At 52.4% G+C, this 27,343-nt stretch overlaps 2 protein-coding genes across 9 annotated transcripts in view; one reads left to right on the forward strand and one right to left on the reverse strand.

Annotated features, from left to right (window-relative positions):
* Positions 1-6,249, forward strand: part of PHF21A (PHD finger protein 21A) — a 71,877-nt gene extending 65,628 nt beyond the window's left edge. For all 8 annotated transcript variants that reach the window (XM_075280774.1, XM_075280779.1, XM_075280771.1 and 5 more), the window contains 2 exons: positions 2,298-2,401; positions 5,159-6,249. In XM_075280774.1, the coding sequence (XP_075136875.1) occupies positions 2,298-2,401; positions 5,159-5,416 (362 nt within the window). In that variant the 3' untranslated portion in view covers positions 5,417-6,249. The remainder of the gene's footprint in view (positions 1-2,297; positions 2,402-5,158) is intronic.
* A 7,067-nt stretch (positions 6,250-13,316) lies between these two features.
* The window catches only part of LARGE2 (LARGE xylosyl- and glucuronyltransferase 2), a 51,112-nt gene continuing 37,085 nt past the window's right edge, over positions 13,317-27,343 (reverse strand). The window contains 14 exon segments of the mRNA XM_075280796.1: positions 13,317-13,916; positions 14,204-14,399; positions 19,384-19,530; positions 19,879-20,312; positions 20,424-20,570; positions 21,027-21,122; positions 21,124-21,153; positions 21,238-21,353; positions 21,433-21,537; positions 21,634-21,805; positions 22,151-22,274; positions 22,433-22,515; positions 23,536-23,732; positions 25,298-25,466. Of these exon segments, the coding sequence (XP_075136897.1) occupies positions 13,719-13,916; positions 14,204-14,399; positions 19,384-19,530; positions 19,879-20,312; positions 20,424-20,570; positions 21,027-21,122; positions 21,124-21,153; positions 21,238-21,353; positions 21,433-21,537; positions 21,634-21,805; positions 22,151-22,274; positions 22,433-22,515; positions 23,536-23,732; positions 25,298-25,391 (2,139 nt within the window). The 5' untranslated portion in view covers positions 25,392-25,466 and the 3' untranslated portion in view covers positions 13,317-13,718.

Genomic DNA, 27,343 nt, shown 5'->3' on the forward strand with positions numbered 1-27,343 from the left:
CCCCACAGCCCCTGCCATAGTAAGAGATGGCCCCCACCCCACAGCCCATGCCATAGTAAGAGATGGCCCCCACCCCACAGCCCCTGGTATAGTAAGAGATGGCCCCCACCCCACAGCCCTGCCATAGTAAGAGATGGCCCCCACCCCACAGCCCCTGCCATAGTAAGAGATGGCCCCCACCCCACAGCCCCTGCCATAGTAAGAGATGGCCCCCACCCCACAGCCCCTGCCATAGTAAGAGATGGCCCCCACCCCACAGCCCCTGCCATAGTAAGAGATGGCCCCCACCCCACAGCCCTGCCATAGTAAGAGATGGCCCCCACCCCACAGCCCCTGCCATAGTAAGAGATGGCCCCCACCCCACAGTCCTGCCATAGTAAGAGATGGCCCCCACCCCACAGTCCTGCCATAGTAAGAGATGGCCCCCACCCCACAGCCCCTGCCATAGTAAGAGATGGCCCCCACCCCACAGCCCCTGGTATAGTAAGAGATGGCCCCCACCCCACAGCCCCTGCTATAGTAAGAGATGGCCCCCACCCCACAGCCCCTGGTATAGTAAGAGATGGCCCCCACCCCACAGCCCCTGGTATAGTAAGAGATGGCCCCCACCCCACAGCCCCTGCCATAGTAAGAGATGGCCCCCACCCCACAGCCCCTGCTATAGTAAGAGATGGCCCCCACCCCACAGTCCTGCCGTAGTAAGAGATGGCCCCCACCCCACAGCCCTGCCATAGTAAGAGATGGCCCCCACCCCTCAGTCCTGCCATAGTAAGAGATGGCCCCCACCCCACAGCCCCTGCCATAGTAAGAGATGGCCCCCACCCCACAGTCCTGCCATAGTAAGAGATGGCCCCCACCCCACAGCCCCTGCCATAGTAAGAGATGGCCCCCACCCCACAGCCCCTGCCATAGTAAGAGATGGCCCCCACTCCACAGTCCTGCCATAGTAAGAGATGGCCCCCACCCCACAGCCCCTGGTATAGTAAGAGATGGCCCCCACCCCACAGCCCCTGCTATAGTAAGAGATGGCCCCCACCCCACAGCCCATGCCATAGTAAGAGATGGCCCCCACCCCACAGCCCCTGGTATAGTAAGAGATGGCCCCCACCCCACAGCCCCTGGTATAGTAAGAGATGGCCCCCACCCCACAGTCCTGCCATAGTAAGAGATGGCCCCCACCCCACAGCCCTGCCATAGTAAGAGATGGCCCCCACCCCTCAGTCCCTGCCATAGTAAGAGATGGCCCCCACCCCACAGCCCCTGCCATAGTAAGAGATGGCCCCCACCCCACAGTCCTGCCATAGTAAGAGATGGCCCCCACCCCACAGCCCCTGCCATAGTAAGAGATGGCCCCCACCCCACAGCCCCTGCCATAGTAAGAGATGGCCCCCACCCCACAGTCCTGCCATAGTAAGAGATGGCCCCCACCCCACAGCCCCTGCCATAGTAAGAGATGGCCCCCACCCCACAGCCCCTGCCATAGTAAGAGATGGCCCCCACTCCACAGTCCTGCCATAGTAAGAGATGGCCCCCACCCCACAGTCCTGCCATAGTAAGAGATGGCCCCCACCCCACAGTCCTGCCATAGTAAGAGATGGCCCCCACCCCTCAGTCCTGCCATAGTAAGAGATGGCCCCCACCCCTCAGTCCTGCCATAGTAAGAGATGGCCCCCACCCCTCAGTCCTGCCATAGTAAGAGATGGCCCCCACCCCACAGTCCTGCCATAGTAAGAGATGGCCCCCACCCCACAGCCCCTGCCATAGTAAGAGATGGCCCCCACCCCACAGACCCTGGTATAGTAAGAGATGGCCCCCACCCCTCAGTCCTGCCATAGTAAGAGATGGCCCCCACCCCTCAGTCCTGCCATAGTAAGAGATGGCCCCCACCCCACAGTCCTGCCATAGTACGGCCTCCACGGTATGTGCCGCTCCTATCGCTGTCACCTGTGTAAATGTCGGAGACTTTCTTTGTCTTTCTGTAACTCAAGAATCTTTGCTAGAGAAAAACTCCCATCAGTGCCGGAGTCTGCGTTGCACACAGGAATTTTTCTCTGCCACTTCCAGTTTGGAAACCTCTGACCCCATTGCAGTGTCCGGGTGTTACCCCTGTAGTAGCGCTCCGCATCTCTATTGTGCGCTGGTGAACCAGGTGACGGATCTCTGGATTTTGTACATTTCAGTAGTTTGCGGAGCAGATCCCCGTCCATTAGGTGGTTTTATTGGCAGGCAATTGTACAAGGTCTGTCAGTATATACTGTATACAGCGCCGTATACATCTCATGTGTATTGTTTTATAGCAAAAGAAGAAGAGAAGCAAAAATTACTGAAGTGGAGCACAGACCTGAAACAGGAGCGAGAGCAACTAGAGCAGAAAGTCAAACAACTCAGCAGCTCCATAACGGTGAGTGAGCGGCCGCACCGGCGAGGAGGAGGAGGCCGGAGCCGTTATACAAGCGGCCCCCACATGCACCCCCCATACAAGCGGTCCCCACATGCACCCGTCATACAAGCGGCCCCCACACGCACCCCCCATACAAGCGGCCGGAGCCGTCATACAAGCGGCCCCCACACGCACATCCATACAAGCGGCCCCCACACGCACCCCCATACAAGCGGCCGGAGCCGTCATACAAGCAGCCCCCACACGCACCCCCATACAAGCGGCCGGAGCCGTCATACAAGCAGCCCCCACACGCACCCCCCATACAAGTGGCCGGAGCCGTCATACAAGCAGCCCCCACACGCACATCCATACAAGCGGCCGGAGCCGTCATACAAGCAGCCCCCACACGCACATCCATACAAGCGGCCGGAGCCGTCATACAAGCAGCCCCCACACGCACATCCATACAAGCGGCCGGAGCCGTCATACAAGCAGCCCCCACATGCACCCCCCATACAAGTGGCCGGAGCCGTCATACAAGCAGCCCCCACATGCACCCCCCATACAAGTGGCCGGAGCCGTCATACAAGCAGCCCCCACACGAACCCCCCATACAAGTGGCCGGAGCCGTCATACAAGCAGCCCCCACACGCACATCCATACAAGCGGCCGGAGCCGTCATACAAGCAGCCCCCACACGCACATCCATACAAGCGGCCGGAGCCGTCATACAAGCAGCCCCCACACGCACCCCCATACAAGCGGCCGGAGCCGTCATACAAGCAGCCCCCACACGAACCCCCCATACAAGTGGCCGGAGCCGTCATACAAGCAGCCCCCACACGCACCCCCATACAAGCGGCCGGAGCCGTCATACAAGCGGCCCCCACACGCACATCCATACAAGCGGCCGGAGCCGTCATACAAGCGGCCCCCACACGCACCCCCCATACAAGTGGCCGGAGCCGTCATACAAGCGGCCCCCACACGCACCCCCCATACAAGTGGCCGGAGCCGTCATACAAGCGGCCCCCACACGCACCCCCCATACAAGTGGCCGGAGCCGTCATACAAGCGGCCCCCACACGCACCCCCCAAATAAGTGGCCGGAGCCGTCATACAAGCGGCCCCCCCACGCACCCCCCAAATAAGTGGCCGGAGCCGTCATACAAGCGGCCCCCACACGCACCCCCCAAACAAGCGGCCGGAGCCGTCATACAAGCGGCCCCCACACGCACCCCCCAAATAAGTGGCCGGAGCCGTCATACAAGCGGCCCCCACACGCACCCCCCAAACAAGCGGCCGGAGCCGTCATTACTATGATGTCACTGTAATACATACGGATGATGCAGAACCTCTGCCACATGAGAATATTGACTATGGGGTTCCCTGGAGGTGACAAGGTCGGACCTCTTGGCCTGTAGTAAACATTTTCCTTCTTTTTGGGGATTATTTGGCCTGGTACAGACTTGATGTAAAATGATGCACCAAAATCTGCAGGATTACTGCTCTGGGTTTTGTGCTGCATTTACTGCAGATTTTAGTGCAGAGTTTGAAGTAACTTTCAGGTTTATAAGAAAATTTTCATCTAAAATCCTTCACACACAGAGAGAGCTCTGCAGAAAATACGTTTTAATTGACGTCACGTATGTGCTGGGGATTGTTCTTCTCTCTGTATGTGGTGCAGCTTTCCACAACAGATGACACCTGACCCTGCACCAATCAGCTGATACGGCTGCTGGAAGCTGTATATAAGGTATATAGCCAGTCGTGTAGATCAGGTATATAGACAGACGCTTTATTATATAAGGTATATGACCAGAAGCTGTAGATCAGGTATATAGCTAGTTGTGTATATCAGGTATATAGCTAGTTGTGTATATCAGGTATATAGACAGACGCTTTATTATATACCTGGTCAGACCACACCTGGAATACTGTGTACAGTTCTGGGCGCCTCAATTCAAGAAAGACATCGATATATTGGAGCAAGTCCAGAGGAGAGCAACCAAAATGGTGGAAGGTCTGCAAACCATGTCCTATGAGGAGCGGCTAAAAGAACTGGGATTGTTTAGTTTGCAGAAGAGAAGGCTGAGGGGAGATTTAATAGCAGTCTACAAATATCTGAAAGGTAGTCACAGTGCAGAGGGATCTCCCCTATTCTCATTAGCACAAGGAAGTACAAGAAGCAATGGGATGAAACGAAAGGGAAAGAGATACAGATTAGACATTAGGAAAAACTTTCTGACAGTGAGGGGAGTGAGAGAGTGGAATAGGCTGCCACGGGAGGTGGTGGGCGCTCCATCAATGGAAATCTTCAAGCGGAATCTGGAGAAACATATAGCTGGGATGATTTAGGAAAACCTGCACTCGCAGGGGGTTGGACCCGATGGCCCTTGAGGTCCCTTCCAACTCTACCATAAGAATAATAATATATATATATATAAGGTATATGGCCAGAAGCTGTAAATCAGGTATATAGCTAGTTGTGTATATCAGGTATATAGGTAATTGTGTATATCAGGTATATAGCCACTTGTGTATATCAGAAGCATATAAGGTGTGACAGCACTGATAGAGTTGGGTTTCCTCCTGCACAATGGCGTCCTCTCCGTGTGGCTGCCGCGCCGTGTAAAGCTGGGTGGCCGGGAATACTTAGCAGCGCTCTCACAATAATACCTGGAGATGATGCAGAACCTCTTGTGAGATGAGAATCTCCCTCCAATCTGCCGTCCAGCTTTGTACCCCCCTAATATGTTCTGTTTGGTCTTCTAGAAATGCATGGAAATGAAGAACAGCATCTTATCCCGGCAGAAAGACATGCACAGCTCCCTGGACAAAGTGAAACGTCTTATCCGGCTCATTCAGGATATAGACCTCACCAAACCTGTAAACTCAGAGGTGACCTCTAACCACAGCCAGGACTGCACCGTGACTGCCAACAGCCCCCCGCCCGACTCCAATCCAGTCACCGCCTCTTTCCCATCACCCAACTGTGTCCAGAACTGCAACCAGGCAGAAGAGACTAAGTGACCCCTTTATTGTGAGCGAGGGTACTCGGACAAGATAAGCGGCGTCTGAACAGCTCCTGGGAGAGACTGGACCATATCCAGGACCGGGCAGAGACGTAAGCACTGGAGTTTTGCCAATCAACCTTTTATTCTGTGTGTTCCACGTGTGAGCTGGCGCCTCGGCCAGAACCATGCCAAGTGACAGATACAAATCTTTACTCTCTCTCTTACACCAGTGTGTGCCTGCAGCAGCTCCGCAGCAACCATAGATATCAATCTTTATTTTTTTCTTTCTTTGCTATTTTCTTAACGGTGGACACGGTGGATTCTGAGACTCCTCCTCCTCCTCCTCCTCCTCCTTCTTCTTCTGTATACTTTTCTGTTGGGGGGGAGAGGGGCAAACATGACCAGTCCAAAGACTAGGAAAGTCTCCGAAACTCAGTGTGATGTACCAAAAAGAGGACGACTCTCTGAATGCCTGGCAGCGGAGAGTGAGGGGCGTCTAGTCAGTATTGTTATTCCTGGCAGGGCAGCCATCGCCTCGCCGAACAACATGGCTCTATCTGCTGCGTTCCATGGTAGAGTATGGAGGGAACGGTGGACAAGTAGCTCCTGGTTTCTTCTCATTTTGTTTTCATATGTGCCAGCATCTCCAGAAGAAATGGAAATTTGGTAATTTACCACCAAGATTATTATTATTCATTGCGTTGATTAAAAAAAAAAAAAAAATTGCAAAAAAAAAAAAAAAAAGCAGAAGTATTAGCAAAGCAGTGCAGGCGTTGTGGGTGAGGGGCAGCTCATGTCTTGTCCTTATTTGTGACACTACGTATACCATACCGCGCGCCCAACGTGTCATGGCAGGGGAGGTCTTTACCTTGCAGATGGGGGGTGCAGAGCGGAGGGTATCGGGGGGGGGGGGGGTTGTGTGAAATAAGGAGGCCCAGCTACAAAATCTTACTTACATGTCTTCCTAGTGTCAGTAGAGCGGTGAAATAAGACGTCTGTGTGTGCGGATCTTGGGGTTCTCGCTGGGACATACCTACCCCTGCAGGGCCTCATTGCAGACGGCTCAGGTGGGTGCAGCCCATCCCAGAATCGAGTGTATGAATTACAGGACCCCATCCTGGTGACAGGCTTCCTTCATAGGGCACCAGTGTGGTTCCTTGTCAGTGGGCACAGGTTACCCCATAACCTGAGCAGAGATGATGTGATCTCCTCTAGGCCCCAAGGTTCGGTGGGTGTAAGGGGACACTAAACATGGGTACAAATCCTGAAAGTAACAAGGACTCGCCCTCAGCGTTCTGCATTATACTGACCGCCTGCTAGGAATCCGTCAGAGAACACGGGGTTAATGGTGACTGAGGGGTGGGGCTTAGCCAAGGAGGCGGGCTTAGTAATATATTTGGGGAGGCCCTTGCTGTAGCCAGACTGAGGAGGGGGGACAAGAAGGAAGAAGAGATCCCACTATTTTATTTTTGTAACTTTTTGTATTTGTTCAGTGTCTCCGCCCCTTTGTTTTTTTTCCTCCATGAGCTTGGAATGATGTAAATGGCCCCACCCTCTTGGCAGGTTCAGAGGGGGCCAAAAAATGAATATGTTAAAATTTGTGACCACGGATCTTAAGGGACCACAAAGTTACCGTAGGGGTAAGAAGTACGACCTGTGTGGTGGTGCCCTGCGCTGTCCAGCGGGGGGAGGGAAGTGGGGGCGTCTGCTTAACCCCTTGTTATCTGACACAAATTGTGTCAGAGAAAACCTTCCAAAATCTGCTAGAAATGCAGCAACGGCCCCCTAAAATACTCCCCATGGTCAGATAGGCTGGAGAAGGAGGAAGGGGTGTCCTAGGCCGACCTCAGGATGGTCTCCATGTCTGATCAGTGGGGTCTGACAAGAGACATCTCCGCTGCTTGTGTGACTTACAGGTACAGCGCCATACCTCCTGTGGTGGCGGTGCCTGGTACTACATGTAGCTCTGCCCCACTGACTTCTATATATAGTATAGTATACATCTATAATATATATATACTCCAGTCATTCAGGGTCACAAGTCCAAGTAATTCCAGCGATGCCCCCGTGGACCCTCCCTCATGAGTCTCCCCCTCTGCCCTGCACGTCTTTACCAATGGCCGTCCTTATGTTCTCGTTTACATTTCGTACCAGAAGTTAATGCTGTGAATCTGTCTGTCATGTCTGTCCTTGGTTCAGGGGTCGGAGGGGGCCGTGTTGTGGTCTGGGCTGGTCAATGCAGCGGCCAGTGGTAGAGCAGATATCCCTGACCAGACATGAGGGGTCCGGGGGTTATATTTTGCTTATTGCCCCCATGTTTTCTCTTCGTGCTCTTTGACCTGCCTGCGGCTCTGACCCCGACACCTCGGCCTGCGCCTTTCTATCTCTAGTGACCCATCGGCTCTTCATGGCTAGGTTAGTCGCCGACTGATGGAGCATTTGTTTCTCCATCATCCCTGACCCAGATATAAATCCATTCTGTCCCCCCCCCCCCCCCCCCCCCAGGAATAGATGCAGTGAGCGCCGTCCACAGTGCCTTATTGCATTAGCCTATCATTGCAGGTGTGTGTGCGCGTAGATAAGACCGGGGATCGGGGTGCACAGTCCAGGGACTGACCAAGGCTCCGTGTGTGCTTACTGATAATGGGGGAGGTGCTGAAGGTGGCGGCTCGCGGTGGTCGGTGTGACATGTACGGGCCGTGACTGTGCACACAGGCGTTATGTAGAAGATGGGGAAAAACCAGAAACAAAGACCTTGTGGGATACCCCATGTACAAGCAGGCTCAGCCGAGGGTGCACATAGAGGGGGGAGTCAGGAGGAAAATCCAGCCCCTATATACTGTACGTACCTGCCTGCGGCCCCCCGGTATATAGGACAGTGGGGTCACAAGGAGGCGGCAGAGACAACGCAGCGCTCAGCATGAAAGTCACTACAATGTGAGGAGTTCTGGTCTGTGGGGGGGTCTGGCCGATCTACCAACCAGATTGTCCGGCCTGGATTTCTCTCGGACCATAAGGGGGGACTTCATCATCTTTTGGGGTTCTTGTGTTTCGTCTTTACATTCAGCCCTTTCCTGAACCTCAGAATAGAGAGGAGAACACTTGGAAGCAGCGATGGTTTGTGGTGGTTTATTCAGTGCCCCTCTCCCATGTCCACAGTATAAGCGGCCATTGAACCCCCTGCCTGTATACAGCGTCCACCCCTGTATACAGTATCTGCTCCCCGTATACAGTGTCCACCCCCTCCCCCGTATACAGTGTCCGCCCCCGCTGTATACACTCCATTATCTCATTTATTATAGCGGAGTTTTTAGGTTATTAGATGTCTCCGGTGTCCGTGCGGCGACCTCTGCACCATATCATATATTTGTGGGGTAGTTGAGGGACGGTGGCGATTTACAGCGCAGGCTCCGCGGTGACGTAAACGCTCCATACAGAACAGTCCCAGCGTCTCCTAATGCAGTGTTAAAGGGGCAGGTCCTCCTCCGACCCTCCAAGTCTCCCCCGGTTATTAATGTAAGGGCTCTCTATGGATCATTCTCACTTTTTGTTTTTCTTCCTGGTCCCAAAGTGTGAGGAGTCTCCACCCCCCCCACCCCCCAATTATAATACATAGAACCAAGCAGTGCCCAAGGGTACCCGCGCCCCTCTGTGTGAGCAGTATCTGTAACCTCAGCACCCCCTCCCCTGGTTACATTGCAGTAGCCCCTCCCTCGGTTACATTGCAATAGCCCCTCCCTCGGTTACATTGCAATAGCCCCTCCCTCGGTTACATTGCAGTAGCCCCACCCCTGGTTACATTGAAGTAGCCCCTCCCTCCCCTGGTTACATTGCTGTAGCCCCTCCCCCCCCCTTATTTTCTGTTCTCAGCCTAGGAGCAATAGTTCTTACTAATAATACCGAACACTTCCAGTAGTGTCTGGGATCCGCAAACTCTCATACTCGGCCCTGTGCGGGGCCCTCGCCACTCGGCCCTGTGCGGGGCTCTCGCCACTCGGCCCTGTGCGGGGCTCTCGCCACTCGGCCCTGTGCGGGGCTCTCGCCCTCGGCCCTGTGCGGGGCCCTCGCCACTCGGCCCTGTGCGGACTCTCACAGCTTCTTGTGCTGCATTTTAGGGTTAAAAAAAATAATAAGGAAAAAAAATAATGGGTGACCTGTTGATCTGATAATGAAGAGAATCTTGTAATATACCTTTTTTCTATAGAAAGAAATGTATAATTAAGTTTTCGTATAAATTGAGGACGTTCCTTATTATTGTAACGGGAACTTTTTTTATGTTTTTGTTTTTTTTGTTCTTTTTGTTTTTTTTTTAATATACATTATATTTTTTTCCAGGCCCGATGGTAGTGAAACTGCAAATACTCTGCCTTCTCTGTAACATTGGAAGTCTGTGTTTTCAGTTTTGGTAAAACTGTGCTTAGAGTTTAGGGATCTGGTGGGTGGGGGCGGGGCGGGGCGAGCACACAGAGCGTCCGATCAATTTGTATCTATTTATTTTAACATTTTTATTAAATAAAACTGAATGAAAACTGTCATGTTATTTCTGAGCACCGAACCCCCCACGGGGCGGCCCCCAAATCTGTGTGTCCATGAGCTTCACTGGAATGGGACTGAGCTGGATGGGGGGGAGGGGGTGTTGTGTTTAATCTATTCCGATCCTGCTGGTTGGCCCCTTTACGTAAAACCACACGTCTGTATAAATATGTATGTACAGTCATGGCCAGAAGTTCTGAGAATGCCACAAATCTCCTCTTGTCACATGATCTGCTCCCTCTGGTTTCTGTGTTTCTCAGATGTTTTATCACATACAGAAATAGAATTGCAATCCTATTCTGAGTAATAAAAGCTTATAGTGACAGTTAGAAGGAGTTAGTGCAGCGGTGTAATATTTGCAGTGTTGCCCCTTCTTCTTCTTCAGGACTCTGCAATTCTCCCTGGCAGCTCTCAATCACCTTCTGCACCAAATCCTGACTGATAGCCGTCCATTCTTGCACAATCAATGCTTGCATTTTGTCAGAATTTGTAGGTTTTTGTTTGTCCACCCGTCTCTTGATGATTGACCACAAGTTCTCAATGGGATTAAGATCTGGGGAGTTTCCAGGCCATGGACCCAAAATCTCTCTGTTTTGTTCCCAGAGCCATTTAGTTCTCCCCTTTGCTTTATGGCAAGGTGCTCCATCATGCTGGAAAAGGCATTGCTGATGGCCAAACTGCTCTTGGACGGTTGGGAGAAGTTGGTCTTGGAGGACATTCTGGTCCCATTCTTTATTCATGGTAAGACTGTGAGAGAGCCGATTCCCTTGGCTGAGAAGCCACCCCACACATGAATGGTTTCAGGATGCTTTACAGTTGGCATGAGACAAGACTGGTGGTAGCGCTCACCTCCTCTTCTCCCAATAAGCTGTTCTCCAGATGTCCCAAACAATCAAAAAGGGGATTCATCAGAGAAAATGACTTTCCCCCAGTCCTCAGCAGTCCACTCCCTGGACCTTCTGCAGAATATCAGTCTGTCCCTGATGGTTTTTCTGGAGAGAAGTGGCTTCTTTGCTGCCCTCCTTGAGACCAGGCCTTGCTCCAAGAGTCTCCACCTCACAGTGCGTGCAGATGCACTCACACCTGCCTGCTGCTATTCCTGAGCAAGCTCTGCACTGCTGGTAGCCCGATCCCGCAGCTGAAACACTTTTAAGAGACGGTCCTGGCGCTTGCTGGTCTTTCTTGGGCGCCCTGGACCCTTTTTGCCAACAATGGAACCTCTCTCCTTGAAGTTCTTGATGATGCGATAGATTGGTGACTGAGGTGCAATCTTTCTAGCTGCGATACTCTTCCCTGTTAGGCCATTTTTGTGCAGTGTAATGATGACTGCACGTGTTTCTTTAGAGATAACCATGGGTAACAGAAGAGAAACAATGATGCCAAGCACCAGCCTCCTTTTACAGTGTCCAGTGGTGTCATTCTTACTTAATCATGACAGATTGATCTCCAGCCCTGTCCTCATCAACACCCACACCTGTGTTACTGGAGCAATCACTGAAACCATGTTAGCTGGTCCTTTTAAAGCAGGGCTGCAATGATGTTGAAATGTGTTTTGGGGGATAAAGTTCATTTTCTAGGCAAATATTGACTTTACAAGTAATTGTTGTTAAGCTGATCACTCTTTATAACATTCTGGAGTATATGCAAATTACCATTAGGAAAAGTGAAGCCGTAGACTTTGTAACAATTAATATTTGTATCATTCTCAAAACTTTTGGCCATGACTGTACGTATGTGTGTGTGTGTGTATATATCTGTATATTATGTATATGTGTGTGTCTATGTACATATGTAGTCTTGCTTACACATACAGGTTCTGGATTTCATGTGAGCAATGGTTTTCGACGTGCCGCACCAGGTCAGTCGAGGGTTAAGGGTCGCCCATGTTGCAGCACTTTATAGTGTGATGAGAATCGGCTCTGCTTTTTTGTTTACAGCTCGTGTGCAGAGCGACGCGTCTGCGGCTACAAGTAAACCTGATGCAGATAATAAGGTGCATGGAGACGTATAGGGCAGTAGCCGGGTGTACACTGAGGGCTACCAATCTGGGCAGTGACCGCTCCTTGTGCACCAGTTTAATGGCCGCTGAGTTTGGTTCTGACTGTCCTGTTATTGCTGATGTGGTCGGATGTCCATAGACTATGACATCTCAGGTGCGGTGCAAGTAATTCCATCCCTGCCCAAGGCTGTGTGTCCGGTGTTTACCAGCAGGGGGCGCTCTGGTATCACTCCTAGGTAAGTGCAGGCTCTATGGATGGATAAGGGGTTTGATATCTCGAGGTGACTTCATCATAATCAGGCTCCGTATACAGCCAGGACATGCTGAGAGTTGTAGTTGATGTAACTTGTGTATTCAGTGACTTGTTCTGTATTAGTATCCCGGAGTGTACGGACAGCGAGACCCATAGGGCCAAGACCGAGGCGGCCGGAGCCTGAGACACAAGAGCCCGAGCGGCAGGACCAGAAAGGTCAGTGTTACCTCTTATGTTGGGGGGGGTTATTGTAATGCTGTACAGACCACCATGTAAGGCCATTGTCACCCCCGTGTCTGTGAGCCCCTCCCTCTGACACTGGTCATGGCTGTTCTCTCTTTAGGTGCTGTACATTTACATACCAGGGCGCCGGCTGTATTATGGCGCCTGACGCCTGCTGCACAATACAGAAGCTCTTTGTGTCCTCCGGCCGTACAAGTCGTCATCCCCATGACCGGACCTTGTCTATCACCGCTGCAGACGCCTATCCAGGGGTTTCTGAAACTCTAATCCAGACAGGACTCACAGCCCTAATACAGGCCGGGATCCGGGGCGCCTGACCCAGCGGCTAAATCCTTACCCTAGTACATAGTGGGTGTCCTGAGCACCGCCATCCTCCACACACCAAGTAACGGCAGTTTCATCCTCTAGATATTCCTGTGTAATAGTAAATTGTTAAATTTTTAGGTGGAATTTCCCGAGCTCGTCGTCAGCAGCAGCTTCTCCTCTCCGGCCGCTGCTCCAGGCGCCGCTTCTCTCCTGCTCTGCGAGGTCAGACATGCACGTCACATAACTTACTGCACCAAAAACCACTGAACTGAGATATAAAGGGGTCACCTGGGCACATGGAGGGGGGAATCACTAAACACTTACTTGGTCGTGCACCCCTAGCAGATTTACACCGTCCCCTCCCCACCAAGCTGCTGATAGATCCAAAGGCAACACAATCCCCCGGTCACAAGATTATAAGAAAACATCCAAGTCTGGAAGATTAGGCTGAACAGGGCGAATTCCTGAGGGGATAATATGGGGGGGGGAGGGGGCGCCGGGGTCCGAACCTTCCAATCATGTCTAGGTGGTGTTAGATGAACGGACAATCAGAAAGTTAGAAAATAAGAAATTGTACAGAACTTTATTGGCATTAGATTCTCTTTAGAAAAAAACAAAAAGTGTAATGACGTGTCAGCAGGAATCCGGTCCGGCCGCGTTACGTCTCGTGGAAATCCGTCATAAATAAATAAAATATATAGAAAATCCAGGCCGGAGCAGTGGTCAAAGGGTCCAGTGAGCAGGATACAGCGCGGCATCTTCCCATTCTGCTGATTGTCTTGAGATGCCTCAGGAGGAAAACAAAGAAATCACAAAAAGTTCTGCTGATTCAGCTCATCTGTAAGAGGCACAACGATCCCTACGAAAACGCAGGGACCCTCTTCAGTAAGGCAGCGGAGCCCAGGCACAGAGTGAACCAATACACTCAACCAAAGCGCTGGAGGACTGGGGCGCCGAGGCCGGAGGTCCATACAAGGTGGAAGGTCACCGGGTCCTCTCAGCGGCAATATACTTCAGAGCGGCAGAACCGTATCTCCTGGACAAGTCCTGGTGAAATTCTTCCTTCAGCGTCTGCACGCACAGGCGATAGTTCTCACTAGAGCGGAACTTGGAGATGTCAAAGCTCGGGGCGTGCGGCATGTGGACGATGAAGGCGTTGGGGAGCACCACGAGGTCGTAGCCCTGGAGACGGGGACAAGACAAAGGTCAGACAGCGGGAAAGACGCCTCAACATTACCGATGTCCTGAACACTGCGCAGGGTCAGCAGAGTCCTCAGCATATGCCCGAGACCTACAGCAATGAGCACAGATACACGACCCTGCCGGGGGATGAGCCTGGGTATATAGGAAATGGAGAGACTGGCCGCACGCACGCTAACGCCTGTAGTCTGAACGAGTCCGACCCAATAATAAGAGAATAAAACCCCAAAACACACGACCCCTTTACCCTACTGAGCTCCGTGTCTGACCTTGGCATCCAGCTCCATAATATGAGACACTTTGTTCCAGCCAAAGCCCAGGAAACGCTCATCGTATTCGGGACAATCTCGCCGGACGACCACGTAGGGCTCAAAGTTTGGTGCCCAATCAACGCGGTACGAAGTTGTGGCGATTCTCCACTTGGCGTAGTCAGTCGGTGCGTGTCCCTTCTCCCACACGTGGTATCTGAGAGCGAAAGCACCGGCACAAATATCAGAACAAGGAGAACAACCGATCCAATGCAGTATATAGTGATCAATAGTGCGGAGGATGGGGGGTGAGCACAGTATATAGTGACCAATAGTGCGGAGGATGGGGGGTGAGCACAGTATATACAGTATATAGTGAGCAGTAGTGCGGAGGATGGGGGTGAGCACAGTATATACAGTATATAGTGACCAATAGTGCGGAGGATGGGGGGTGAGCACAGTATATAGTGATCAATAGTGCGGAGGGTGAGTATATTATATACAGTATGTTGTGCAGAGTATGGGGGGGTGAGAACAGTATATACAGTATATAGTGACCAATAGTGCGGAGGATGGGGGTGAGCACAGTATATACAGTATATAGTGACCAATAGTGCGGAGGATGGGGGGTGAGCACAGTATATAGTGACCAATAGTGCGGAGGATGGGGGGTGAGCACAGTATATAGTGAGCAGTAGTGCGGAGGATGGGGGTGAGCATATTATATACAGTATGTAGTGCAGAGTATGGGGGGGTGAGAACAGTATATACAGTATATAGTGACCAATAGTGCGGAGGATGGGGGGTGAGCACAGTATATAGTGACCAATAGTGCGGAGGATGGGGGGTGAGCACAGTATATAGTGAGCAGTAGTGCGGAGGATGGGGGTGAGCATATTATATACAGTATGTAGTGCAGAGTATGGGGGGGTGAGCACAGTATATACAGTATATAGTGACCAATAGTGCGGAGGATGGGGGGGTGAGCACAGTATATAGTCACCAATAGTGCGGAGGATGGGGGGTGAGCACAGTATATAGTGACCAATAGTGCGGAGGATGGGGGGTGAGCACAGTATATACAGTATATAGTGACCAATAGTGCGGAGGATGGGGGGTGAGCACAGTATATACAGTATATAGTGACCAATAGTGCGGAGGATGGGGGGTGAGCACAGTATATAGTGACCAATAGTGCGGAGGATGGGGGGTGAGCACAGTATATAGTGAGCAGTAGTGCGGAGGATGGGGGTGAGCATATTATATACAGTATGTAGTGCAGAGTATGGGGGGGTGAGAACAGTATATACAGTATATAGTGACCAATAGTGCGGAGGATGGGGGGTGAGCACAGTATATAGTGATCAATAGTGCGGAGGGTGAGTATATTATATACAGTATGTAGTGCAGAGTATGGGGGGGTGAGAACAGTATATACAGTATATAGTGACCAATAGTGCGGAGGATGGGGGGGTGAGCACAGTATATACAGTATATAGTGACCAATAGTGCGGAGGATGGGGGGGTGAGCACAGTATATAGTGACCAATAGTGCGGAGGATGGGGGGTGAGCACAGTATATAGTGACCAATAGTGCGGAGGATGGGGGGTGAGCACAGTATATAGTGACCAATAGTGCGGAGGATGGGGGGGTGAGCACAGTATATACAGTATATAGTGACCAATAGTGCAGAGGATGGGGGGTGAGCACAGTATATACAGTATATAGTGACCAATAGTGCGGAGGATGGGGGGGCTGATCCCCCGAGCGCAGTATATAGTGACCAATAGTGCGGAGGGTGGGGGTGAGCACAGTATATACAGTATATAGTGACCAATAGTGCGGAGGGTGGGGGTGAGCACAGTATATAGTGACCAATAGTGCGGAGGTTGGGGGTGAGCACAGTATATAGTGATCAATAGTGCGGAGGGTGAGTATATTATATACAGTATGTAGTGAGCAGTAGTGCGGAGGGTGGGGGTGAGCACAGTATATACAGTATATAGTGACCAATAGTGCGGAGGGTGGGGGTGAGCACAGTATATAGTGAGCAGTAGTGCGGAGGATGGGGGGCTGATCCCCGAGCACAGTATATACAGTATATAGTGAGCAGTAGTGCGGAGGGTGGGGGTGAGCACAGTATATAGTGACCAATAGTGCGGAGGATGGGGGGTGAGCACAGTATATACAGTATATAGTGACCAATAGTGCGGAGGATGGGGGGGGTGAGCACAGTATATACAGTATACACTCACCGGCCACTTTATTAGGTACACCTGTCCAACTGCTCGTTAACACTTAATTTCTAATCAGCCAATCACATGGCGGCCACTCAGTGCATTTCGGCATGTAGACATGGTCAAGACAATCTCCTGCAGTTCAAACCGAGCATCAGTATGGGGGGGAAGAAAGGTGATTTGAGTGCCTTTGAACGTGGCATGGTTGTTGGTGCCAGAAGGGCTGGTCTGAGGATTTCAGAAACTGCTGATCTACTGGGATTTTCACGCACAACCATCTCTAGGGTTTACAGAGAATGGTCCGAAAAAGAAAAAACATCCAGTGAGCGGCAGTTCTGTGGGGGGCGGAAATGCGTTGTTGATGCCAGAGGTCAGAGGAGAATGGCCAGACTGGTTCCAGCTGATAGAAAGGCAACAGTGACTCAAATAGCCACCCGTTACACCCAAGGTAGCCAGAAGAGCATCTCTGAACGCCGCACAGTACGTCCAACTTTGAGGCTACAGATGGGCTACAGCAGCAGAAGACCACACCGGGTGCCACTCCTTTCAGCTAAGAACAGGAAACTGAGGCTACAATTTGCACAAGCTCATCGAAATTGGACAATTGAAGATTGGAAAAACGTTGCCTGGTCTGATGAGTCTCGATTTCTGCTGCGACATTCGGATGGTAGGGTCAGAATTTGGCGTCAACAACATGAAAGCATGGATCCATCCTGCCTTGTATCGGTAACGGTTCAGGCTGGTGGTGGTGGTGTCATGGTGTGGGGAATATTTTCTTGGCACTCTTTGGGCCCCTTGGTACCAATTGAGCATCGTTGCAACGCCAAAGCCTACCTGAGTATTGTTGCTGACCATGTCCATCCCTTTATGAGCACAATGTCCCCAACATCTGATGGCTACTTTCAGCAGGATAATGCAATGCCATGTCATAAAGCTGGAATCATCTCAGACTGGTTTCTTGAACATGACAATGAGTTCACTGTACTCCAATGGCCTCCACAGTCACCAGATCTCAATCCAATAGAGGAGCATCTTTGGGATGTGGTGGAACGGGAGATTCGCATCATGGATGTGCAGCCGACAAATCTGCGGCAACTGTGTGATGCCATCATGTCAATATGGACCAAAATCTCTGAGGAATGCTTCCAGCACCTTGTTGTATCTATGCCACGAAGAATTGAGGCAGTTCTGAAGGCAAAAGGGGGTCCAACCCGTTACTAGCATGGTGTACCTAATAAAGTGGCCGGTGAGTGTATAGTGACCAATAGTGCGGAGGGTGGGGGTGAGCACAGTATATACAGTATATAGTGACCAATAGTGCAGAGTATGGGGGGGGGTGAGCACAGTATATACAGTATATAGTGACCAATAGTGCGGAGGGTGGGGGTGAGCACAGTATATAGTGAGCAGTAGTGCGGAGGATGGGGGGCTGATCCCCGAGCACAGTATATACAGTATATAGTGAGCAGTAGTGCGGAGGGTGGGGGTGAGCACAGTATATAGTGACCAATAGTGCGGAGGATGGGGGGTGAGCACAGTATATACAGTATATAGTGACCAATAGTGCGGAGGGTGGGGGGTGAGCACAGTATATACAGTATATAGTGACCAATAGTGCGGAGGATGGGGGGGGGTGAGCACAGTATATACAGTATATAGTGACCAATAGTGCGGAGGGTGGGGGTGAGCACAGTATATACAGTATATAGTGACCAATAGTGCGGAGGGTGGGGGTGAGCACAGTATATAGTGACCAATAGTGCGGAGTATGGGGGGGGTGAGCACAGTATATACAGTATATAGTGACCAATAGTGCGGAGGGTGGGGGTGAGCACAGTATATAGTGAGCAGTAGTGCGGAGGGTGGGGGGCTGATCCCCGAGCACAGTATATACAGTATATAGTGACCAATAGTGCGGAGGGTGGGGGTGAGCACAGTATATACAGTATATAGTGACCAATAGTGCGGAGGGTGGGGGTGAGCACAGTATATAGTGACCAATAGTGCGGAGTATGGGGGGGGGTGAGCACAGTATATACAGTATATAGTGACCAATAGTGCGGAGGGTGGGGGTGAGCACAGTATATAGTGACCAATAGTGCGGAGTATGGGGGGGGGTGAGCACAGTATATACAGTATATAGTGACCAATAGTGCGGAGGGTGGGGGTGAGCACAGTATATAGTGAGCAGTAGTGCGGAGTATGGGGGGCTGACCCCGAGCACAGTATATACAGTATATAGTGAGCAGTAGTGCGGAGGGTGGGGGTGAGCACAGTATATACAGTATATAGTGAGCAGTAGTGCGGAGGGTGGGGGGTGAGCACAGTATATACAGTATATAGTGAGCAGTAGTGCGGAGGGTGGGGGTGAGCACAGTATATAGTGAGCAGTAGTGCAGAGGATGGTGGGGCTGATCCCCGAGCACAGTATATACAGTATATAGTGAGCAGTAGTGCGGAGTATGGGGGGCTGATCCCCGAGCACAGTATATACAGTATATAGTGAGCAGTAGTGCGGAGGATGGGGGTGAGCACAGTATATAGTGAGCAGTAGTGCAGAGGATGGTGGGGCTGATCCCCGAGCACAGTATATACAGTATATAGTGACCAATAGTGCGGAGGGTGAGCACAGTATATACAGTATATAGTGAGCAGTAGTGCGGAGTATGGGGGGGGGGGGGGCTGATCCCCGAGCACAGTATATACAGTATATAGTGACCAATAGTGCGGAGGGTGAGCACAGTATATACAGTATATAGTGAGCAGTAGTGCGGAGTATGGGGGGGGGGGGCTGATCCCCGAGCACAGTATATACAGTATATAGTGACCACAGTCTGTACTCGATGCGCTCAGTTAATCAGATCTCTATTAGAGGAGATGTAATTCTAGTGACCAGCAGGGGGCAGCACTTGTCCATAGTTCCACATGACGGAACCTTTACACTGCGCTCGGCCTAATCTTACCGGAAGGTGTAGAGCGCCCCCATATCCAGCATGGAGAGCAGCTCGGCTTTGGATTTAGGGAAGGACAGACGGTATCGCAGGGTTTCAAAGGCTGGAACGATCAGAGCTTTCTGCGTTTTGGCCAAATTCTCCTGAATCACCGATTTCCTAAGGACAAAACCAAGACGGTAAAAAATACAGCAAGAAAAGTGAAGTCAATCCGAGAACCGCCGCTGTGCTCGGGGGGAAGGGGGGGACCTTTACGTGGCGGCACCCGAGGGTCTGTATTTACAGGGATCGCCCATCAGCCCGGTGATCTGTATATAATGGGGGGGGGTAGAGGTTGGTCCCAGCTCTATAACACACCAAGACGTGGACAGCCGCTCATCTGACAGCGAACGCACAGCGATCAGATGGGGAATGACTCGGGACACTAAACTCCCCCCCCCCCCCTCCCATTGTCAGGGCTGATGGTGGTCCCAGGGGTTCACCCCTCACCCCATGTACAGGACTCACCTCAGGCTTTCATACAGTCCATACATCGGCAGGAAGTCAATATCAGACAAGAAGACGTATGGCGTCTGTGCGTTCCTCAGTGCGACGTTCCGCAGGAGGTTCACGGGGTAAAGCTGCCCTTCCTTGTAGACTACGTGGTAGCCAATGTTGGTCCGAGACTGCAAAACCTCCGAGGCCTGAGCGTAACGTAAAAACTGCTGAGCTTCTGCGTCCGACAGGTACAAGGCCAGGCTGACCGGACCCTCCCAATGTCTGCAGATCAACTCCAGCATCTGCAGCCTGTCCATGGAGAGCTGCGCCACCAGGGTCACGTCATTGGGGTCCTCCGCTAAGGTCTGGTGCGGAAGAAACGAGAGGTGGACGCGGTGAGACGCAAGACGTTCTCTACGGAAATCATAGCAGACGTCTTCCTCGTCCAGATCCTCCAAGGCCTCCTGTGAGCAAAGGAAAGCGATGATTAGAAATGGGAGGAGGGGCGGGGGTCGCTGTGTATCACTGACTGAGCACAGGACTAACATGGCGGTCACCATCACGCCCGCTCTCACCTCCTGCTCCTTGTCACTAGGACAGCCGATCAGCTCTCGGCGCAGGAGGCTGCCGTCATACTCCAGAAATGTCAGGTACAGGGTCCGGAACAATTCGACGTGTTTGTTCTTGACGCGGAGTTTATGAGGGGAATTCCAGTGAATAACCTGCGGGCGGGAAGGAAATAATCAGATATGTTATTAGGGGGCCGGAGCGACGCAACATCCCCGGCACCGACTCCTGCACGCATTCCTGCGGTTTGGTGTCTGATAATCCAGCACATACAAGGCCCAGAGACACAATCACAGGGGTCCTAAATCACAGCTCCGCCCCCCGGACACTAGGCAGATACAGCGCACGGGTCCAGGCGGGCCTTGGGAATGTCGCTCACGGCTCGACACAATCGCCTTATCTTAGGAATTTCTCGCTTCTATTACTATATACTCGTCGTACGTTTCTGACACTTGTCTCCTTCTTAAAGGGATATTAAGGCAGGTCCCAGTCAGATAAGTCAGATAAGTGGGGGGAGGAGGGTTACAGTTGTGACCCGATTCGGGACTTGATGCCCAGTAGATGACGGGAGGGGTTTTCTATCTGATGACATCACACATTGATGACCTCACCTTCAGATCGGCCAGTTCGGTAGCATTGCTCAGAGGGCGGGTGTGATCGGAGAGCTGCACGTTCCAGTAACAGGGGAGCTCGTAGACCAGGGCGGGGGGCGCTCTTTATCACAGCATTGAATATATCCTAGACGAGAAGACACCGATTCATCCTCCAAACCTCTATAACCCGGGGCCGCAGAGGACGCCCCTGCAATTAACCCCTCCTCACCTGGATACAGCTCAGCGACGTGCTCAGCATATTCATCAGCTCCCGCTCCGCGGTCAGGCGCCAGGTCTCCTCCCAGCCAATCTGACGCAATTTATCCAGCAGAAGTAGGATGACCCCTGGGGGAGGGGAGAAGTCACCGATCAGACACCGCGGCACAGAATGGGGGTTGTAGTGTCCCGGCCAGGGTTTGCTTACCGGTGTTGAATCCTCGGCCTAGCGCGGGCCACGGCTTATGGTTCTTCCACAGGTTGCCCAAGTACCAGTCGCTCTGATTCTCCACCAGGCCCAGGACCTGCTCGCCTGGAATGAGACAAGACAAAGGGTTAAATCCTGACTGGAGGGGCCGAAAGATGGGCCCTCGTGTAGACTCAGGGCCGGGGCCACAGCCTGGATTACCTGTGAACTTCCTGAATATGGCCCAAAGCTCGGCTATGTCTGTGGCAAAGGTTATGTCCGTGTCCAGAACGATGACCTTCGAGAGGTCAGAGGGCAGCGCTTTAGTCAGCGTCAGCTTCATCAGGCCATAAATACCCGAGTAATGTTTATTTGGGATCCACGAAACTTCAGGCTGTGGGGGAAAGACATGACAAGGTAGGAGAAGGGATCGGACGTGTGACTACAGCGTGAGCCCAACAGGTGGCGCTGCACACAGTCTGTCTATAGGGGAGCAACTCTGCAGGGCTCCCAGAGGCCATGGCGCTAAGACTCCTCCCCCGAGGGCTCCGCGAGGATCCTGTCAGGTTGCCCCATTATCTGAAAGCCCCAAAATAATCCGGGCCCCACATCAGCAGAATTTACTGGTCTGGACGTGAGGTGGGAATCCTCATAACATAGGGAGATCGGTAATGGGGGGAGGGGAGAAGAGGGGGGGGGGGGTCCTTGTCATGTGCAGTAAGTCCACCCCTGGCCTTACCTTGAGGTCGCTGGCGTTGTAGAAGCTGATCTGCAGGGACGGGACCATCCAGGTCTGGAATAAATTACCTAAAATGCGTCGGGCGACAGAATCTGTGATCAGATGGAAGTGGAGAGGATTCCTCCTATAGAAGCCAAACAGGGACAGATTAGGTCACAAGCCATGAACAGCCTGTGGGGGGCGCTGCAGGACACGGGGGCTCAAAATACGCCACTCACAGCAGCGCTAAATCCTGCAGCGCCCCCTTAAGTCCGACACCCTATAAACAAATACCGAACCTACCTGTGGAACAGAATGGACTTGACCAGGGTCACTACGTCTCTGCTACTGTTATGGCCGGCACAAACAATGGCAACATGGATGAGCTGCGAGAAAGACCGGAGGAGTTACTGAGGAACCTGGAATAAGACGCTGCAGACCCCGCACAGGCCCAGCGCAAGGAAACTCTAGATCCTCATTCTCTCCTATCACAGCAGCCACAAGACACAGTCTAATAGATTAAAGGGGAAGTCCTGGCAAAAATGGAGAACGACTTTAACCTTTAAATCAGCCGGGCCAGTGAAAAAACAAAAAAATACAAAAGCAACTATGCCCGCCCTGGTGTCCTCCTGCACAGCCCGCGGTCTTCTGCTCCGGCGGATTCTCCCGGGTCTCTTCTGGAGTTCCAGCAAAGCCTCTGACCTCAGCAGTCACATGACCACAGAGGCCAATCAGCAGTCACATGACCGCAGAGGCCAATCAGCAGTCACACGGCCACAGAGGCCAATCAGCAGTCACACGACCACAGAGGCCAATCAGCAGTCACATGACCGCAGAGGCCAATCAGCAGTCACATGACCGCAGAGGCCAATCAGCAGTCACATGACCACAGAGGCCAATCAGCAGTCACATGACCACAGAGGCCAATCAGCAGTCACACGGCCACAGAGGCCAATCAGCAGTCACATGACCACAGAGGCCAATCAGCAGTCACATGACCACAGAGGCCAATCAGTGGCTTCAGAACTCCAGAAGAGACCCGGCTGATTTAAAGGTTTATGCCTGCACATCCCCTTTAATTTTGGACAATGGGGGGGGCACCTGCACCCTCTACAGGTCCCCTAAGGCTCCGCCTATACACATAAGAGCAGAGTCAGGCGTACCAGCCGTATATAGCTCCAAATCCTCTGTAAGACCATACAGGACCCTCACCCCCTGTACATAGCACTATACACTGCCCAAACTGCTTTATATAATACCGGGCTCCTATAGATGGTGATATATACTGACCCCGCTATGTAGGGCAGGATGTCTTTACGCCCCAAGGTCCTGTCCACCATGTGACATCCTGACCCCCAAAGAGTGGAAGAAGAAGGAATAAGCGGAGATCAGCGGCGCCGGCTCACCTCACACTTCTCGGTCAGGCTCCGCTGTGAACATCGACTACTGTTGTCGCCTTCGTGATCGTCGCTCCGCAGTTCTCCCAACTGCAGCCGCAGCCGCCGGTTCTCCTCCTCCGCTTCTTGGAGTTTCATCTCCAGATCTTGCATGGAGGACGCTCTGGGGGGAAGCTGAGGAGGCGAGAGCCCCGGAGACGGCCCATCTGAGGGAAACAATGGGGCGACTTATATATCAGGGCCATATACGTGTGTGCTGGACGTATACGGAAAAATATACGTCCAAACCATTACAGGAAAACCGCAATCTAGACAACGGGGGGCGAACAAGAACACGTCACAAAAACACAAGTTACACCCGATAAGAAAAGACTGGACGCAAAACAGTATAGGGCAGTGCAGAACAGTATAGGGCAGTGCAGAACAGTATAGGGCAGGACACTATAGGACACTATAGGGCAGTACAGGACAGCATAGGGCAGTACAGGACACTATAGGGCAGTACAGGACAGCATAGGGCAGTACAGGACAGCATAGGGCAGGACAGGACAGTATAGGGCAGTGCAGAACAGTATAGGGCAGGACACTATAGGACAGTACAGGACACTATAGGGCAGTACAGGACACTATAGGGCAGTACAGGACAGCATAGGGCAGTACAGGACAGCATAGGGCAGGACAGGACAGTATAGGGCAGGACAGTATAGGGCAGGACAGTATAGGGCAGGACAGTATAGGGCAGGACAGTATAGGGCAGGGCAGGACAGTATAGGGCAGTACAGGAAGCAGTACAGGACAGTATAGGGCAGGACAGGACACTATAGGACAGTACAGGACACTATAGGACAGTACAGTATAGGGCAGTACAGGACACTATAGGACAGTATAGGGCAGTACAGGACAGTATAGGGCAGTACAAGACACTATAGGGCAGGACACTATAGGACAGGACACTATAGGGCAGTACAGGACAGTATAGGACAGGACACTATAGGGCAGTATAGGACAGGACACTATAGGGAAGGACACTATAGGGAAGGACAGTACAGGACAGTATAGGGCAGTACAGGGCAGTATAGGACAGGACACTATAGGACAGTACAGGACACAGTATAGGACAGTACAGGACACTATAGGACAGGACACTATAGAGCAGTACAGGACACTATAGAGCAGTACAGGACACTATAGAGCAGTACAGGACACTATAGAGCAGTACAGGACACTATAGGGCAGTACAGGACACTATAGGACAGGACACTATAGGGCAGGACAGTATAAGGCAGTACAGGACACTATAGGGCAGTACAGGACACTATAGGGCAGTACAGGACACTATAGGGCAGTACAGGACAGTATAAGGCAGTACAGGACACTATAGGGCAGTACAGGACACTATAGGGCAGTACAGGACAGTATAAGGCAGTACAGGACACTATAGGGCAGTACAGGACACTATAGGGCAGTACAGGACACTATAGGGCAGTACAGGACACTATAGGGCAGTACAGGACACTATAGGGCAGGACAGGACAGTATAAGGCAGTACAGGACACTATAGGGCAGTACAGGACAGTATAGGTAGGTTTATAGATAGCAGTCTATGTGATGGCGTATACAGAGAAATCCACAGGAACAAGGAATCAGCCATGGAGGAACCCGAACCCTAAATATTATCCCGGCAATCAGGAGAGCCCCATATACATTAGATAGGGGACAGAGCGTATAGCTATATATGATCGGATCTATACCAGCCATATGTAACACTCACATCCTGCGTCGCCCGTAGACAGGTACAACCAGGAGACCACAGACAGCAGGAACAAAGAGGCGACCAGCAGCTTGGCCTTACTACGGCACAACATGATTCCCGGCAGTTCTGCGGAGTTTTCCAGGTCAGGTGGGGAAATCCAAAATCACCGCAGGCAACATCCTAAACCCTGTCCGAAAGCAAGAAGAAAGTGTCAGGGTCACATGACGTGGTCAGAAGATTATACACGAAGTAAGGGACCCAGTATATAGAGATAGGTCCAGTATATCAGCACGGACATGGTGTATAGGCGCAGGCCTGGTATATAGCCCCCAGCATGGTGTATAGGCGCAGGCCTGGTATATAGCTCTAGTCCTACTGTAGTATCCAGAGACTCTCAGTCAGCCGGACATCACTTCATTTGTAGTTTTCTACTATAGTCACATCCAAAGCAGCTTTAACATTCCTCTAGTTACATAGTGAACTGTTCACCTAGCACTCAGCTCCCATACTGCCCTGCACTCGTCTCCCATACTGCCCTGCACTCGGCTCATCTCCCATACTGCCCTGCACTCGTCTCCCATACTGCCCTGCACTCGGCTCATCTCCCATACTGCCCTGCACTCGGCTCATCTCCCATACTGCCCTGCACTCGTCTCCCATACTGCCCTGCACTCGTCTCCCATACTGCCCTGCACTCGGCTCATCTCCCATACTGCCCTGCACTCGGCTCCCATACTGCCCTGCACTCGGCTCCCATACTGCCCTGCACTCGGCTCCCATACTGCCCTGCACTCGGCTCATCTCCCACACTGCCCTGCACTCGGCTCCCATACTGCCCTGCACTCCTCTCCCATACTGCCCTGCACTCGTCTCCCATACTGCCCTGCACTCGGCTCCCATACTGCCCTGCACTCGGCTCCCATACTGCCCTGCACTCGGCTCCCATACTGCCCTGCACTCGGCTCCCATACTGCCCTGCACTCGGCTCCCATACTGCCCTGCACTCGCCTCCCATACTGCCCTGCATTCGTCTCCCATACTGCCCTGCACTCGTCTCCCATACTACCCTGCACTCGTCTCCCATACTGCCCTGCACTCGTCTCCCATATTGCCCTGCACTCGTCTCCCATATTGCCCTGCACTCGGCTCCCATACTGCCCTGCACTCGGCTCCCATACTGCCCTGCACTCGTCTCCCATACTGCCCTGCACTCGTCTCCCATACTGCCCTGGTCTTGGCTCGTCTGCCATACTGCCCTGCACTCGTCTCCCATACTGCCCTGCACTCGTCTCCCATACTGCCCTGCACTCGGCTCCCATACTGCCCTGCACTCGTCTGCCATACTGCCCTGCACTCGGCTCCCATACTGCCCTGCACTCGGCTCCCATACTGCCCTGCACTCGGCTCCCATACTGCCCTGGTCTTGGCTCGTCTCCCATACTGCCCTGCACTCGTCTCCCATACTGCCCTGCACTCGTCTCCCATACTGCCCTGCACTCGTCTGCCATACTGCCCTGCACTCGTCTCCCATACTGCCCTGCACTCGTCTCCCATACTGCCCTGCACTCGTCTCCCATACTGCCCTGCACTCGTCTCCCATACTGCCCTGCACTCGTCTCCCATACTGCCCTGCACTCGTCTGCCATACTGCCCTGCACTCGGCTCCCATACTGCCCTGCACTCGGCTCCCATACTGCCCTGCACTCGGCTCCCATACTGCCCTGCACTCGGCTCCCATACTGCCCTGGTCTTGGCTCGTCTCCCATACTGCCCTGCACTCGTCTCCCATACTGCCCTGCACTCGTCTCCCATACTGCCCTGCACTCGTCTGCCATACTGCCCTGCACTCGTCTCCCATACTGCCCTGCACTCGTCTCCCATACTGCCCTGCACTCGTCTCCCATACTGCCCTGCACTCGTCTCCCATACTGCCCTGGTCTTGGCTCGTCTCCCATACTGCCCTGCACTCGTCTCCCATACTGCCCTGCACTCGTCTCCCATACTGCCCTGCACTCGTCTCCCATACTGCCCTGCACTCGTCTCCCATACTGCCCTGCACTCGTC

Source organism: Leptodactylus fuscus, chromosome 7, assembly GCF_031893055.1.
Source record: "Leptodactylus fuscus isolate aLepFus1 chromosome 7, aLepFus1.hap2, whole genome shotgun sequence".
NCBI lineage: Eukaryota > Metazoa > Chordata > Amphibia > Anura > Leptodactylidae > Leptodactylus > Leptodactylus fuscus.